At 44.4% G+C, this 17,600-nt stretch overlaps 1 protein-coding gene across 2 annotated transcripts in view; it reads right to left on the bottom strand.

Moving 5' to 3' along the window:
- The window catches only part of RELL1 (RELT like 1), a 63,369-nt gene that overhangs the window by 11,561 nt on the left and 34,208 nt on the right, over positions 1 to 17,600 (bottom strand). For both annotated transcript variants that reach the window (XM_035005157.1, XM_035005158.1), the window contains exons 3-6: positions 17,204 to 17,275; positions 10,608 to 10,665; positions 8,009 to 8,245; positions 5,246 to 5,384 (exon numbers count right to left, since the gene is read on the bottom strand). In XM_035005157.1, coding sequence (XP_034861048.1) covers positions 5,249 to 5,384; positions 8,009 to 8,245; positions 10,608 to 10,665; positions 17,204 to 17,275 — 503 coding nt within the window. In that variant the 3' untranslated portion in view covers positions 5,246 to 5,248. The remainder of the gene's footprint in view (positions 1 to 5,245; positions 5,385 to 8,008; positions 8,246 to 10,607; positions 10,666 to 17,203; positions 17,276 to 17,600) is intronic.

Genomic DNA, 17,600 nt, shown 5'->3' with positions numbered 1-17,600 from the left:
CCAAAGGCAGAACGCTTAACGACTGAGCCACCCAGGCGCCCCCAAAGCTCTAATATTCTTAAGAATAAAAGGGGACTCCCAGAACCTCAAGTCAATGTTTGACGAATGGGCTAATACGTAACTAAGACTACTGAGGATGGGATGAAAATTATTGATAATCGTGCATATTTAGTAAATACTAACTCTGTACCAAGGACAGACTGAAGAATGATATATCTATGCTACATCCCTGAAGTCCACCAGCAACCCCACTGTAAAGATGAAGACCCTCAGGCGCAGAGGGGTGAGGCAAATTGCCTAAAACCACTGGTCATGAGTGATACAGTTACAATGAAACCTAAACAGTTTAAAACTCAGCTTTTAATCACTATAATAAATTGCTAAAGAATTAACAGAATCGGGACGCCTGGGTGGCTCAGCTGGTTAAGCGTCTGCCTTCGGTTCAGGTCACAATTCCAGGGTCCTGGGATCAAGTCCCGCATCGCGCTCCTTGCTCAGGAGGGAGCCTGCTTCTCCCTCTGCCTGCTGCTTCCCCTGCTTGGGCTGTCTCTCTCTCTCTCTCTCTGACAAATAAATAAATAAAATCTTAAAAAAAAACAAAACAGAATCACTTCAGTAATAAAACAGTATAAAATAAAAAGCCACGTCTAATATTATGAATATTTGTTTTGATGTAAAAAATACTGTTACATACACTTCCCAAATCAATGTTTCAGTGAGAACCTACCAGAAGATGCAAAAAAGGAGCACATACTTCAGAACCGTGTGATATCAAATGCTTACCACAGCTTCATTTTGAAAAAGTGAAAGACCAGTGATCATGAAGACAAGGCAGTGGCATTTGGAGGCTGAAAGCAATTTGATTTATTTAACTTCAAAGAACAAAAGCTTATTCTTCTAAGAAGAAATCAAAACACATTTTCTGTGAAAAAAAGAGACCATTTTAACGGCACTGCCAAAATAAATCAGGCAGAGAGCAAGTTAGATCTAACTACAAAAAAGAACACAGGCCAACAAAATGGGGGGAAAAGAATAAGGGGAAGAAGAAATGCCAAACAACAGATTTTGTTTTTTAAAAAGAGAAGGAAAGAGAGAGAAAAAGAAATCCTAAGACTAGTTTCCAGCATCAATCTCTAATTTAAAAAAAAGAAAGAAGCCAAGCCAATGAGTAGATATGATTTTGCATGTGACTATTTAAATCAATTCTACACTAAAAATCCAAAGTTAAAAGCATTTTTCACGAAAAAATAAAACTCTAAGAACTATCTTAGACTGTATGAAAGATGCATAACACTCCTATCTTACTTTATTAGCTATATTCTAGGGCAAATCTTCCAATTCGCTCTAGAACCAGAGATTTGGGGCCCAGATGGAAAAATATAAGGATTTCTCTAGCTGGAAAAATCAAGTCATGTTAAATACCCCAAACATACTCTTTTGGTGGGATAAAAAATGTTAAGACACCTAGCAAGAAAAATTTTGATGAATAAGTTTTTTTTGTTGTTGTTGTTTTTTAAAGATTTTATTTATTTATTTGACAGAGAGATAGACAGAAGAGCACAAGCAGAGGGAGTGGCAGAGGGAGAGGGAGAAGCAAGCTCTGCACTGAGCAGGGAACCCGATGCGGGACTCGATCCCAGGACCCTGAGATCATGACCTGAGCCGAAGGCAGACGCTTAACCATCTGAGCCACCCAGGCGCCCGATGAATAAGTTTTTTAAAGGCCCATGAATATTTCTTTCCCTTCTTTTTCAGAGTCTGTTCTTTGTTGGGGTCATCAGACATGGCCACTCAGCAGGTCTCAACCCCAGCAGGCTCTGGACCGTGGGCTCTGCTTTCCCCAACCCAGATAAGTGGTCAAGCCTGTGACTCTAGAAGCCAGGCTGCCTGGGGTGGGCTCTAAACTCGATCCCTCCTCTTGCCTCTTGTCACTCTGAACACCCACATTACTTACACTCTCTGTGCTTAACACCTCCATTTGCAAAATGGGGTACTAACTAGTACCTACCCATTGCTATTGTGAGGATTAAATCAATACATGGAATGTGCCTTTCAAAGCATGCCAGGTATATAGTAAACACTCAATACACAGCAGGTATTATAATTCAATTACTCTATGCCCATGAGCATTCACAGTACCATTCTCTCCACTTTTGAGTTTGTTTGAAAATTTCCATAAAAAAATTTTTATTTTTAATTCAAAATTAATTACAATCAAAGGCTCAGAAAACACATCCCCCCTCTAAGGTCATTCATGAGCCCGTTGTTGATCTTGGAGGGCACAGCACAATACAGTCACCTTCCACCGAGAGCCAACTACCTGCCACACACTCTGCTGGCACTTGCCTTAAACCAGTAAATTTAATATCCTTATGTCACATTCAAGGAAACCGGGTGTAAGTGGGCTTAACCGGGTGAAGGACAATTTCCAAGTGGTGAAGCAAGCACGTGAGACCACGTCTTCTGATCCAATGCAATATTCTCTTACAAAATCCTGGTGGATGATTGTGCGCTTTGCAGAGAATATCAAATTGTAAATCAGATGTGGCCAGGATTTCAGAGGTTGAATCCAATTCTTAGTGTCAGATACAGAAGGATTTGGATGAAGAAAACCAGCTGAGCAATCCTACTTCTTTTAACCTTCTCAAATCTCAAGTGCTTCTCTCTCTGAGCAGTAGAGGCTAAAAGCTGGTGGGCTGAGCCTAACAGAGGATTGCCCTGCACGTCCTTCCTGAGGGACAGCAGTGTCTTCTTACCCGTGGTTTGCTCCAACTCTCGACACACAGCCGGGCTGATGACTCAGAGGCAGACTGTCATCACGACCCATAACTTTCTCTGCAGCTGAGCGGGCTGGGCCTTTCCCTGTACACCTGGGAGAGCCAGATGTTTCTCTTCTCAGAATTAAAGGCCTCGGGCGCCTGGGTGGCTCAGTTGGTTAAGCGACTGCCTTCGGCTCAGGTCATGATCCTGGAGTCCCGGGATCGAGTCCCGCATCGGGCTCCCTGCTCGGCAGGGAGTCTGCTTCTCCCTCTGACCCTCCTCCCTCTCATGCTCTCTGTCTCTCATTCTCTCTGTCTCAAATAAATAAATAAAATCTTTAAAAAAAAAAAAAAGAATTAAAGGCCTCATGACTTTAATCAGATTGCTCCTCTTATTGACCAAAATCACTCAGGATTCGAATTGGAATCCCTAACTTCTACTAATCCAGAACATCTACTCTGTTCGATAAAACTTTCTGCGATGATGGAAATGTTCTGGATCTGTGCTGTCCAATATAGTGGACCCTAGCCAACTCTGGCTACTGAACACTCGAAATGGGACTAGTGCAACTGCAGAACTACATTTTTAATGTTAATGAATTTAGATTTAAGGAGCCACAGGTGACTAGTGGCTACCATATTAGACCACAAGGTTCCAGATCACTGGTGGAAATGCCCTCCATTCATGGGAGTAGGGCTGCCTCTTCATGAGCATCCTAGGATGGTAGAAGAGTATACTTGGTCTTGTAGTCTGAGACCTAGGTTCAAATCAGCTCCTCTTTTCAGCTAAGTGACCCTTAACATGTAACTTACCCTTCCCATTCATTTGTTCTCTCATCTGTAAAACTGGGATAATAGTATCCACCCCATTAGGAGATGTTGATAATGGTGACATGTGAGATTTATATCAGTACAATGCCCAGAAGACTAGAATACTGAATTGACATCAGTTACTTTTACAATTTTACAATTACTTCATCCTCCTCTTCCTTTTCCTGAATCTCTCTTGGCTCCTTTCCCAAGGCACCAGTAACTGGCTAAGAAGCCAAAGATAAGACTTTTCTGTTCTGTTTCTCTTTTATAAAGAAAGCCCCTAGTTGGTTCCTCATCTCAGGGGAAGGAGCCAGATCTTCCCAGATGCAAGACTGAAAGAACTAACACTGGAAGCTATCAGAACCCCTTTGTCTTACAGATTCCAGCAGCGTGCCAACTCTTCCAGATCATCCTCAACCCCTCTGAGCCTGGGCAGATCATCCCTTGAAAGCCACTCCTCTCGGACCCCTCTGCACCAGCCACACCCTACTTGACTCCAGGGCTCAACTTCAACCTTGCCTCTTGCGGGAACCTTCGAGGACCCAGCCAGTCCACCTCCCCAGGCCCCACCCTTCCCCCCTTTTGCAAGCGTGACCTCTTCTGCCTTCCTGTTTGGGCTCTGAACATTCCGCTGGAGCTTTCTGAGCGTAATCACTCCCAAGTCCTCACCCTCGCCCTCTCATACATAATAAGAAACTTGAAAGGGGCGAATGCTCCTCAAGCCAGAACAGAAAGAAAAGAGCAAGATGAAAGCTAAGCCAATATCAAATTATCACAAGCCTTTTTCCTTTTGCAAGCTCTATCTTCCAAAATGAAAACTGCCCCACCAAGAAGCATTCGCCTTTGCTTTTTAAATCACTTCAAAATATTTGATTGGAAGAGTAATATTCCTAGCAGGGCTATTCTAGAACTGTGGCATATCAAAGAAAACTGGTTTCCAGCTCAATTAAAGGAAAAAGCATTGGTTTGCATGCTCCGGCCTTTTTCAAATCACAGTTTTCCCAGAAATGACGACAAGATTGTATTTCATTTGGCCGGCACGGTTTCGTAAAGCACATTTCATAAGCTGCCAACATTTATTTTATCTTATTTATTTATTTTTTTTAAAGATTTTATTTATTTGACAGAGAGACCACAAGCAGATGGAGAGAGAGGGAGAAGCAGGTTCCCTGCTGAGCAAGGAGCCCGATGTGGGACTCGATCCCAGGACCCTGGGATCACGACCTGGGCCGAAGGCAGCCGCTTAACCGACTGAGCCACCCAGGCGTCCCAAGCTGCCAACATTTAAAAACCTGTGGCGATTTCACATTTCCAAAGTCTAGATTTCCACCCTTTTTTGCATAAGATCTCGCAATGCTTAAGAGCCTTCTGCCCTGTGGTAACGTGGGCTGGGGGATTTCTAGTTTGCCATGATCCCTGCCATTCTGCCTTGTGTCTTAAGCAACCCTCTCTCCTCCATCATCATGCAGGCCAGGCCCCTGGAGGCATCCAAGTTTGTGGCCTCTTTACCAGAAGCTCTAGACGAGTAATCACCTTCAGTCCCCTATAGCCCTACCAGTTCTCGCTTCCCTGCCCAGTCATTCCTACACTCCCATCCACACCCAAGGAGGCTCTCAGCACCTTCTCCCCACCGTGCCCCACCCCACCCCCATGTCACCCAAACTGCGACTCACCTGCTACTGTGTGTCAGTTCGGTCTCTCTTCACAGGTGTCACAGGCACCTCTCCATTGACGCTGTCGGTCCCACTAACTGACATCAAACTTCTCCGCTCCTTCTGATTTGACTTGTGTTCCACTTTAGTCACTCTAAACCTGAGGGGTTAAAGAGCAGATGTGATGGGTTTTGCTTTTCCAGGAAACAAGAATCAAGAGTGAGTCAAAAGTCCAGAGGATCCCAAACGAACTCAGCCAAATGGGACATCAGTGAAAAACGCCCTATTCAATAAGGGGGTGGAGGGGACATTCCCACCCACAAATGCCCCTGTCCCCTGCCAAACTTTCCAGCCGACTTTCCCTCAACACATCACACACTATGCTGGATACTTTATGTAGAGAGCATGAAAAATGCATTAGAAAGCACAGGGACTCAAATTTTAAACAGCCTCAGGGTTATGGTTTCCAACAAGGACATGGGTTGACCATCGGTTGTTTTAACCACAGAAGGCGGGCTAAAGGCACAACTAGTTTGCAGTTAGACTGATGCAACCAAAAGGTTCACTCGAGAACTGTCTTATTCAAGTGCACCCCTCAGACAGTCTTATCTCTGTACACACATGGCCAGAGGAGCCCCAGCTGCGTCTTTTATCAGCATCAGTGGGCGGTACGGTTTCTGTGTGTGTTCTGTTTTTGACTATTTTTTAAGCAAATGTGGGTTAATTTTCATTAAGGATTTAGGAAAAACGTTAAGGGAGTTCAGGAAGAGATTTTCACTAAGAATTCAAAGAGCAGTTAAGGAAATTTACTCAGTTTGACTGAAGTCTTTCATAATAGCTTCTCTCTAGTTCTGGTCTAAAATTCCCTTAAAACTATCTAAAAGAAAATACACTCTCCTTCTTTGCCCAAATGAGCTCACCACAAGGAGGAGGGAGCCTCTGAGGAAGTGAAAGAAGAATCAGGGAAAAGTTGTAACCACAGATCCACTCGGTCAAAATGTAAGTCTCCCTTTAGGCAACACAAGAAGCCTGTTATAATTAAACGCTCACAGTTTCTACATCCAGGAAAGAGAATTGCATCTGGGGCATTTACAAGAGCCATGCTGAATCTCAGTTGAAAATTTCAGCAGATTTTTTTTTTAAAAAGCAAACAAAATATGCTTTGTCTAAACAAGCCCCAGGTTCTCATTACATTCCACATTCACAAATTCCCATGACTCTGCTTCTTAATAAAACAGTGCGGTCATGAGTTGTAGTCTTTTGCTGTAAGTGGGAAATAGCCCTGCACTCTTCTCGTTGCTTGTGCAACACAGGATAAAACTCGACCAGATCAAAATCACAATAATAAGAGTAGCCACCAGCTGAGTGCATAGTAAGTGCCAAAAACTGGCCTAAGACCTTTCCGTGAGTCAACTGATGTGATCTTCCCAACAACCCAGTGAGGTGAGTGTTTACTGTCCTCCTCATGTTAGAGAGGGGGAAACTGAGGCACAGAGAGACATGAGCGAGTTTGGAAGCAGTCGTGCCAGCATGCAAACGAGGGAGATGGCAATGAGTTCAGGCCACTCTCCCGAGTCTGTCCGAAGAGAGAAGGATCTCGTTTGCAGTACTGTTAACTTCTGCCTTTCCAAACGTAGCTTTTGCCGGGCGGTTCCCGCCTGGAACTCAGGATGGATGCAGCAGACACTGCAGAAGGATCCCCTGCACAAATATTCTCCACGCCGTCAAATGGATTCATCCCTGGAAGGGCGAGCACTCGACATCACAGAGGGGCACCAAGGCAACGGTACCGGACACAGGTAACGTGATCGAAAAGAAAGCAGCCGCAGGAATCCACATGGGCGTCACGTGGCAGCCACCGCGGAGCAGTGGACCAGCTCCACCTCCTCTCTTCTGTTCTCTTCGTATGAACAGTCCTCCTGTCTCTTCTCCTTCTACTGGCAGAGCCACAAGATGGAGAGCGCCTGGGCCTCTGGATGGCTACTTGAAGAGCCGCCCACTGATCTTCTGGGCCGCACAAATGAAATACAAACTTCTGCTCCGTGCAGAGCTGAGATTTGGCCTTTATCTATTAGAAGCAGGGTGCTGGCGAATGCTGCATGTCAACCTGACTGGACAAACAGATGCCCAGAGCGCGGGGCCACGTTATTTCTGGGTGTGTCTGTGAGGGTGCTTCCAGGGGACATTCATTAGCTCCTGAGTCCGTAGATTAAGTAAAGAAGATAGCCCTCACCAAGGATGGTGGGTGTCATCAAATCCCTTAAGAGACTGAATAGACAAAAAGGCCCAGGATGGAAGAATTTGGTTTTTTCTTTACCTGCTCTCGAACATCAGCCTCCTGGTTCTCGGGCCTTCAGAATGGGGCTGAATTACACCATCAGCGTTCCTGGTCTCCGGCTTGCAGAGGGCAGTCTGCGGGACCTCTTGGCCTCCATAATCACGCAAGCCAATTCCTATAATAAATCTTGTGTGTGTGTGTGTGTGCATGTGTGTGTGTGTGTATCCCATTAGCTCTGTTTCTCCGGAGAACTCTAATACAGCAAGTAATCGATTTTTTTTTTAACCTTAATTAATACACCTGACCTCTGATCTAGCCTAGCCGCCTCTTCGGATTCTTCTGCTATTGGAAAAATGTAGGACTCAGAGCAGAAGACATCTAAAAAGCCCAGAGATATAACCCGAGCCAGGCTCAGGACATCATACTCTATATTTAACAGGGACGCACAAATCCACACAGCACAGCAAGCATGTCCCACAAACCCAAAGCATCCGCAGGGATCTTACCTGCCAACAGAGAGGACAGTGACCTCTCCTTGACGCCTCGGATGGCCCTGTTTGGACTTGTTGGTGGGTCTGATGAAGTGCCACCGTTTGTGCCTACACCGATGACAGACATCCCTCTCAACAGCACCGCCCACCGTGTGCAGATGGTGGCCGCAGACGTGCTTCCCCGGGGTGCCTCCTGGTGACAAGGGGCCCGGGCTCACAGGCGGGCTCCCGGGAGTGCTGGGGGTCACCGGGCTAAGGGGGGGTGGGGAAGAAAAGGTAGAACTGGTTACTCACAAAAAGTACAAGCTGCGGCAAGCTCTCCCCTGCAAGGCAAGCAGCAGCTTTAAATCACCGCCCAGCGTCTGCCTAGGTCTCTAAGCAAAGAGATCCCCTGAACATATGTACCCTGAAGAACTCAGATGATCAAATGATTTAAAAGAGAAGATCTGATCCAGACTGACTATTGCATCAAAGGAAGAAAGCTTTTAGGTCAAGATCCCAAAATCGCTGCTCAAGAGCTGTTGACGGTGTTGGTAACAGTAACAAAAATAGCTAACACTTCGTATTCTAAGCATTTGATATGTGTTAATTCCGTTAAATCTTTTCAAAACCCTATGAAGTTGGTATTATGAATTTCCTCATTTTAAAAATGAGAAGTTAACGTAACTTGCCCAAGGGCACACAGTTAATAAGTGATGGATCTGAGATCCAAATCTGGAAAGCCTAATTCTAGAAACCGTGATCTTAACCACTGTGCTATAGTGCCTCAGAAAACAAGAGAGACTGCATTCTTTGATAGCCTGGGAAAACATCTAGCCAGACCACCCAAACTTTTATAAAAAGCAGACGTAGATAGGTCAGATGTTGGCCACCTTCAAAAGGCACCCCGAGACTCCGGTCCGCTAGAAAAAGAGGTCTTACAACAGGACAGGGCTGGCCTGACCGGGAATCAGCCCTCTGACGTGCTACAGGCAGGTGGAGGTAGGGCAGCATGTCACCGCGGAGCCCGAGCCCAAGCCCGAGTCCTGAGCCCTGAGCCCGGGCCAACAGCCCCAGGGGCACATGGAAGTCTTATGACCGCATCAACCAGCCCTTCTGCTCCCAGAAACCGGCCCACTTGCACTTTTAAAAAGAACTGTGCACGGCTGAGGAGAGTCTCAAACATCATAGACAGCCAGAAGTTTTCCGGTATTCTTTAGGAAGGCTCTTTAGATCGTTAAAATAAAAACACACAGCAGAGGCTTTCTGAGACAAAAAAAAAAAAAAAAAAGTGAAATTAACACCACATTGTAGGAAGTTGAATTCACAAGTTTAACAACATTCATTCGACAAACGTTTCTCAAGCCCATAAAACCCAGTGACAGGCACTGTCCACTGCCCCACAATAATCGAGGGCAACACGCCAGGAGACAACACGGTCCAAACACCAGGGAGGCGTCTGTGGTCAGGGCTGGAACGTGGGAGAAATCCCAGCTCGCGAGTCTCTGAACCACACCACACCCAGAGCTTCCTAGGCTGACCTACCTGCACTCTGAGTGCCCTCGACAAAGGGCAGATCTCACACGCCAGTCTGACAAACACCCTATAGATTATCTAAGATGTGCCGGGTACTCCACCCGCAGAGTAAACAGGAAAAGGTCCAAACTCCTTGCCCTATTCCTTGGAACAACTTGCCTTCTTGGCCCTTCTTGCTACTGTCCACCACACATTCTCTGGCTGCCACAGGCCGAAATCTCTCGGGTATGCCTCACACTTATGCTCCAGCGTTTGTGCCCTGGGCCTGCTCTGCCTCCAAGCAGTCTCGGCTTGTCACGTGTCCAGCTCAGACGGCACTTCTGTGAACCTTCGCTGACTTCCCTCTGGCCCCATGGAGCCCCCAGAGCATCCAGTGTTTGCTGCTCGCACAGCATGGCCATGCTTCCCATCACAAGGCCACATGCCCAAGGCTCCACTCCCACTAGACTGAGCCCTCTGGGCCAAGCATCTGCGAAAGCCCACCTCCAGCATTGTGCCCAGCACTGAGCAGGCATTCAATAAATGCTCCTTGCTGAAGAAATAAAAAACTCTAGAGAAATACTATAATGTCATCAACTCAACCAGCCTGATTTTTGCTTCATCGTCATTATCCATGGAGGTCTTTCAATGCCCCAGGCCCCTTGTCTTCCTTATAATAACCCAAGGAAGTGGGTACAATGGTTATCTCCATTTATAAATGATGGAACTTGAGCTCAGAGGGGTGAGTTAACTTGCCCACAAAGAGGTGATCAATACGTGGCAGAGGTGAGACTCCACCCAGGTGCCCAACTCCCAGGCTGTTACTTCTTTATCCTATCTCCAAAACCACAATCCTCAGCCAGGGCTGAATTCGCCCCAGGGGACATTGATGATGTGTGGGAACATTCTGGGTTGTCACACAGATTGGGGAAAGAGGACACCAGCATTAGTGAGCAGAGCCCAGGCACACTGATAAATATCCCACAATGTACAGGGCAGTTGCCCACAGCAAAAAATTATCTGGCCCAAATGTCAACCATGCCAAAGCTGGGAAACCTGCTCCAGCAGATAACTGCAGGAAAAAAAAAAAGTGCCACTAAATGGGGCGAGATGTGCTCACCTTTCAGCGTCCCCCAGGGTGTTATCTGCTACCATTGCCTTTAAAACATCAACGTTTGCTAAGGAAAAAAAAGAAAGCAAAGAATTAAAATGGAATGAATCACATGAACAATCACAGAATTATCACAACAGAAAAGCTGTTGGAAGGAAAATAAAGAGAAGAAAAGCTGTAGGGAAAAGATCTGAGGTCCTTCAGTTCACAGGGCCCTGGGGTCCCGGAGAAGGGAGGGTTTTTCCCAAGGTAACCCCTCGAAATGGCACCATCTGCAGATAACTTTCACCATGCAGGAATTCAGTATGAGTGACAGAGAATCTACACAAAGGACAGTGGATCTACCATAGAGCCCAGCTTCCTACACATCATTCCAATAGAACATAGAAAACTACTTTTCTTCCCCCTCCCAAACGAAAGGGAGACTTACATGCTGCTATTCCCCTGCATTCACCTCACTTGGCTAAATAAATAGTGAGACGTAGGTCTTAAGAGACCTGTATTCTAATAACTTGCACGTGCCTAAACGATTAGCCTTAACCTCTGGATACCCACGTATTGTCAAGTCTATCCCACATATAATCAGGGATGTGAGAGGGTTCACTTTCCAGGTGGGCCATTTGGCTTAGCTCAGCTTCAGGACCGTACAAGACCTTAACTCTGGCCAGTTACCTTAAATTTCCAAGAGTTGATCACACATAGAGGTTACCTAATATGGACTGAATTAAATTAGAATTCTAATGTTAATTTAAAAAAAAATCCAAATTTTTAGGTTAGGGGTAGGCTGTCAACCAAAGCAAACCGAATCTAAGCTTCTTGGGTCCCCACTCCCCTCTCTGTCCCCGAAGACACACATGTTCTTTCTGCCTCTTACAGAGTGGCCAAACTCTCAAGGATGAAGGACTGAGTGAGTGTTCAAGTTTCTCTTGGATATTTAATCGGCAAGGCCAAATGTTATTACTGACTCCTAACCTTTTCATTGATTTTTTTAAAGTGCTGTTCTCATGAGGAACCACAAATTCTCCAGAGATGGAAGAATAAAAAATCACTATTTGCCATGTGAGCCAACAGCAACATTTCACATTTAACAGCTCAAATGACATCCCTAGAGGAGGAAAATTAACTCTAGTTTCAACACTACTGCTTTCAGGTTATTAACAGTTATAGGTTTATATGGTGCTTCTCAGCCTTTCAAAAATTAAATTTAAGGCTTTTTTCTTTTAGATTTTATTTATTTATTTATTTATTTGAGAGAGAGGGAGAAGCAGACTCCCTGCTCAGCAGGGAGCCCGATGCGGGGCTTGATCCCAGGACCCTGAGATCATGACCTGAGCTGAAGGCAGACGCTTAACTGACTGAGCCACCCAGGTGCCCCAAAATTTAAGTTTTTTAATTTAAATAATTATTGCCCCACCCAGGAGTCTTTTGCAACATCTTTTTCCTAATCACCCTCTTGTGAAATTATAATAATGCAGGTAGATATCTGTTTATGTACTATATGTATATCTGTGTTTTACATACAAAATAGTAAGGGTTTTTTTGCCCCCATGATCCATTCCCCCCCCTTCACAACCCTTGCAAATGCATGGGTTTTTTTAAAAAGAAATATTAACACAGCATACCATCTTTTCTAAAAGAAATATTCTTTTTGCCCTCTTCACGACTACCTGTGATGAAGTCCCAACGCATTCCCTAACACAAGTTTTGACCTAAATAAGACTCCTGTGATTACTGAAAAAGTACCGAAGTAGATTGGCAGTATCTTCTCCCATACAACAAAGGCATGCTACCCTCTATAAGACAAACTTAAATATAATCTAGTGATGTCAGTCAATTTCCCTTTTAATTAATAATAAGGATTCAGAAAATAAATTTTTGTTTAGAAAAGGTTTGGGGAAGACACAAAATAATTTGCCAGTTGACACTTATTCTCTGCCATCATTTACTAAACTTCAAGACTACATACATTAAAATGGGAAAACAACAACAAAGGGTATGAAAATAAAGATAGCACCAATAGCACTCACTTATAAGAATGTACTTTTTAAAAACGAAAGCTTAAATAGTTGCCAGAGAAAATTAATCACCTATAAAATGATGACCTCCCTTAGAAACATGGGATCAGAAAATGATCAAGGAAGAGGATTAAAATATATTAAAATCATCCCTAAAACGGTTTTTTTAATAGATTTGTGTTGTTTCTTCTATATTCATGTATTCCTGGACCTCACCCTATCTCTTAGAAAAATTTAAAAATGGCCCCTTATTTGCTATGAGTGAATTCTTTAAGAGTAGGCTCAAGTTTCTATGTAAACATCATTCACACCCTCCCTGTCTGAGGAGGTTCAGTATGTGGAGTCATGTGGTTTCCTGGGTTAAGAAAACTTTCTAATGTAACCCCACCATGTGGACTTAAGCACGTGCTTTAATTTGGTTGTAAAATTACTACGAAAGAGCAGTCGTCTGATTAAGTTCTGCTGAATATGTATCTCATTACTCCCTAATTACAATAAGCAATAAAAGATGGTGTTCCCCTGCACTTGTCAACATTCTGTCAACTAGACTTCTTGTCCTGGGTTTCCAGAGAATGGGAGGAGCCAGTTACAGGGCAAGGAAAACCTGTCAAGAACAGGAGAAATTTTCTAGAGGGTAATAATTTCATAGAATGCTTCCTCTCTTCTGTCCTGAATTTCTGCCTGATCCTAGGTATAAAGCCGTCAAAATCACGCAAGAAGAATGCCCTGTTTTCTCTCCCACCACACTTCTCTTCAAAGATTCCTTTGTGAGGCGCTTGGGTGGTTCAGTCCATTAAGTGTCTGACTCTTGATTTCAGCTCAGGTCATGATCTCGGGGTCCTGGGATGGAGCCCAGAGTCCGGGCTTCCTGCTCAGAAGGGAGCCTGCTTATCTCTCTCACCCTCTGCCCCTCCCCCGCTTGTACGCGCTCTCTCTCTCTCTCTCTCTCTCTCTCTCAAATAAATTTAAAAAATAAAATTATTAAAAAAAAAAAGATTCCCTTGCAATCAAGGCAAATCTCCCAAGCAAGAATTATGGCCACCCCCAAAATTAGTGCCGCTGTGTGCCAGCCACTGGCCAAAAGCTTTACAGACCTTATCATGTTTAACTCTCCTGACAACTCCCAGAGTAGACAGAGTCATCATGCCCATTTTACAAATATAGAGACTGAGGCCCTAAGGATCATAACTGACTGGCCAGAGTCACATAGCCAGCATGAGAGACCTGGACACAAACCCTGGTCCATCTGACTCTAGGGTGGATGCTTTTAACCCTGATGTTTTTCTTCTTACTTCTTCAATGTACCAGTCTCTACCCAAATGATTAATAGTTTAAAATATTGCAAGGACATTTGCATAATCATTATAGCAAGTTTCAGAGACATGGTAATGATAATTTGTAAGGGAATCCTTGCCATAACATAAATTGAACCCCAAGATAAGAATTTCACAAAAGGATCCCTCTGCCTGGTGTGAATAATCAGGGGCACTTGGAGAATAATCACAGTACTCTGCATTGTTACCAGATGGGACAGTTTAAGGGCCTGGCAGAGAGGCTGAGCTATGGACTTGCAGGTACTTTCCAAATGCCCACAGAACTCAAAAAACCCCGATAACCACCCACACACTTTTCAATTCAATCTACTTAGAAAGAAAAATTAAGGGTAGCACTGTGATTAATCCAAGCCTTGAGATTAGCAAGAAAATAATCAGTATGCGGGTCAGCTGATAAATTTATCCCTCAAGAGATTAATATAAACTAACCTGATTTGCAACATTTGAGACATGATATATTTAAGCCATAAACAATGTCACCATGAGTACAGGTGAAATATTACCCCATTAGCCAAATTAAAAATGCAAAGCAGAAGACTATTCATAAATCATGATTGCAGATGTTTTTAAAAATGTAAATATAGGCAAAGAAAACCTAAATAAACATGGCAAGTGGTAATGGATGGGCTGTACTTCATTTTACTCCTTTTTTTTTCAATTTTAAAAGAAAAGTTATATTAGGGTGTGCTTACAATTAAAAAAATGGAAAATTAAATTAACATCAACAGATCTAAATTGATACTAAGTTCAGAGACTGATAATGACATAGACAAAAGATTAAAAACGCATTTGTTCTATAGAGGACTGAAGCCTCAAAGCAAACTAAAAAGCTAGGTTATAAACTGGGAAGAGACCCAAGTATGGATCTAATACCCCAGCTGTGGTTTGGACACCAGCCATGTCTGGAAAAGGGTTCCGGTGAGGTCAGATGTCTCCTGGGGGCCAAGGAGAGCCAAGGGCCACACAAAGGATCAGAGCCACCCCCCATCCTCACAGGTCCCTGGACAAATCACAGGTAGACAAGTGAAAGCATGGACAGGGGAAGAGAGGGAAGAGAACTGGGGATTAGAGGAGGGAGAAGGAAAACAGTGCTTTAGGTGTTATCCAATGGACCTACCGGTCATCAATGCAGAGGAAACAAAGAGGCTACTTCCAGAAAGGAAAAGGACAGCATTAAAATAGATAATAAAATAGAAAAGGACAGGGGCGTGCCTGGGTGGCTCAGTCGGTTAAGCGGCTGCCTTCAGCTCAGGTCATGATCCCCAGGTCCTGGGATTGAGCCCCACATCAGGCTCCCTGCTCATCGAGGAGTCTGCTTCTCCCTCTACCCCTCCCCAACCCGCCCCCCACTCGTGTGTGCTCTCTCTCTCTCAGTCTCTCTCAAATAAATAAAATCCTTGGATTAAAAAAAGAAAAAAAAAATAAAACTTCAACCCCTGCAATGTTTCCAGGGTTTACTTATTTCTGATTCAACAGTCAGTAACCCACCTCACCCCACACTCACTAATTTAGCAGCTACTCCAGCTCTTAGAAGCTCAGGTCCCAAAGGCCCAAGATCCCCAAAGCCATGTCACTCCGTGCCTCACTCACGGACCTCTGCAATGACTGGCGTTTCCATGCCGAGAACATATTTGTGTATTGCTTGTGCAAATTAAAAACCATTTTTTATGTAGAAGAAATGCACACCATTGAGTATTGAAGAAGAGCACCACCAAATATTGTTCCCTGAAGGAAGGTCTCTGGAAGACAGAGATCCAAAGCCAAGTGTTCTGGTCATTTTTGTTCTTATTTTAAATACCCTTCTATTAAAGTTGATGATCTGGTTTTACATCCGGCAGAAACTGAAACCCACCAATTATGAGAGGAGAGGTCATGTTGTGTAGTTGAAAGAGACCCAGCGAGGGCCAGGCTGTTCACTAACCATGTGAACTCAACTACTTGGAGCCTTCATTTCTGCACCTGGAAAATGGGTATAACAATACCAACTTGAGTGGGATATTTTGAGGATTAAATGAGATGACACCCATAAAGCACACTGTAAAGAACAAGGAAAATTCTGCTGAACCATTTGAAATTGATGATTCTCTAAGCCAAAAAACCTGGGCCAGGCAGGTGCTCGCACTGACAGTGAGGGTTTTGGGGTGGGGTCCCCCAAGGAAGGGCTGGGGGCAGAACAGGTATTTCCTGAGCAGTACAGAGGTATTTCACCTTTAGGACAAATGGCTCAGCCACATCAGTGTGCCCGGTAGCCCTCAGCTCTGACAAGGGCCAAGCCAGAGCTCAAGGAAAATGTGTTTTTTTTGATTCTCAGGAGAACTCAAAGTATGGCGATCTGCAGCTACTGGGGACGTGGGCAAGGAGTTCTGCACACTCCAAAAGTTACTGAGGGCCTCACCCTGTGCACCTCTGTAACGGTATCCTACACAGCGAATAGCCAGTGTGCAGAACAAGGACCCTCGTTTATCTAATCAAGATTCAGTTCATCCTCTGTTTCAGAAGTCAGAAGTTTAGAGTACATTTCAGAGGGAAAAAATGCTTCTGTCCACAAAGGTTAAACTTTTTAAAAGTCTGAACACTTCAGAATAGATCACAGAACAGGCAAATCCACAGAGACAGAAGCAGAGCAGGTTGCCAGAGGATGGCTGGGGGAGGGCGGTGGAGTGGGCGACTGCGTCATGCGTACAGAGTTTCAGTTTGGCAGGATGAAAACGTTCTGGAACTAGGCCGTGCTGATGGCTGTACATCAATGCGAAGGTACTTAATGTCGCTGAACTGTACATTTAACGGTAACTTTTTTAGGTTTGGTGTATTTTAACATGATTTTTTTAAAAGTACAAAAAAAGGAATACACAACATTCGAGTGCCTATTGTACTGAGCACTTTATGTGCAGGATGTCACAACAGTACAATGAGGTAAATATTATTTATTACCCTCCTTTTAACGGAGGAGGAAACGGAGCCTCCATGAGGTAAAGTGACTTTCCCCAAATCAAGGTGAGGCCAGGATTTGAAGGTGAGCCTCCAGGGCTGGCTTTCTGCAATCACTCACACCCACTGACTCTGCAAAAACACACTTAGGTGAAATTCTCATGGTGGGATAATCTGGAAGCTGACGTATTCATGAGCCTAATTAGGTAAAAGGTGCTGCCAATGACTAGAAAGATCAACAGGAGAGTTCATACAAACCGACTCTTCGAGGCAGGTTTTTAATAAAACATGAATATTGAATTGTTCTGGAACACTAAAACATCCATACCTTCATTTTTCATGATGTAGTGGACAATCTGGCCAACGGTGTCACTATTTTCGTTTACACTGTCATTCAACTCTGAAAGAGGAGGAGGGGAGAACGGGTTAGAATCGGTCACCTCTGTGGAGGCAATGAGACCTCACTCAACAGTCTCCAGAAAGCTCAGCCGTGGCGCCAAGGGTCGAGCGGTCGAGGCTTTCTTCCTTCAGCCCCAAACTGTCTGAGGCACAGCCCAGCATGACTTCCTTGGCATGACAGACATAACAAGAACCAGAATTAGCCATCAAGCTCTTCTCAAGTCCGAACACCCACTCACTTTCCTGCGTGTGTATCAGTCCTAACTGCTGCAGTTCTCTTTCATTATTCCTTTAAACCCTTTGGGGAAATGGGAAGAAAACAGTTC

The sequence above is a fragment of the Mirounga leonina genome, unplaced genomic scaffold (genome assembly GCF_011800145.1).
Source record: "Mirounga leonina isolate KUSES-001 unplaced genomic scaffold, KU_Mleo_1.0 Mir_129, whole genome shotgun sequence".
NCBI lineage: Eukaryota > Metazoa > Chordata > Mammalia > Carnivora > Phocidae > Mirounga > Mirounga leonina.
This window is presented reverse-complemented; position numbering and strand designations above follow the sequence as displayed.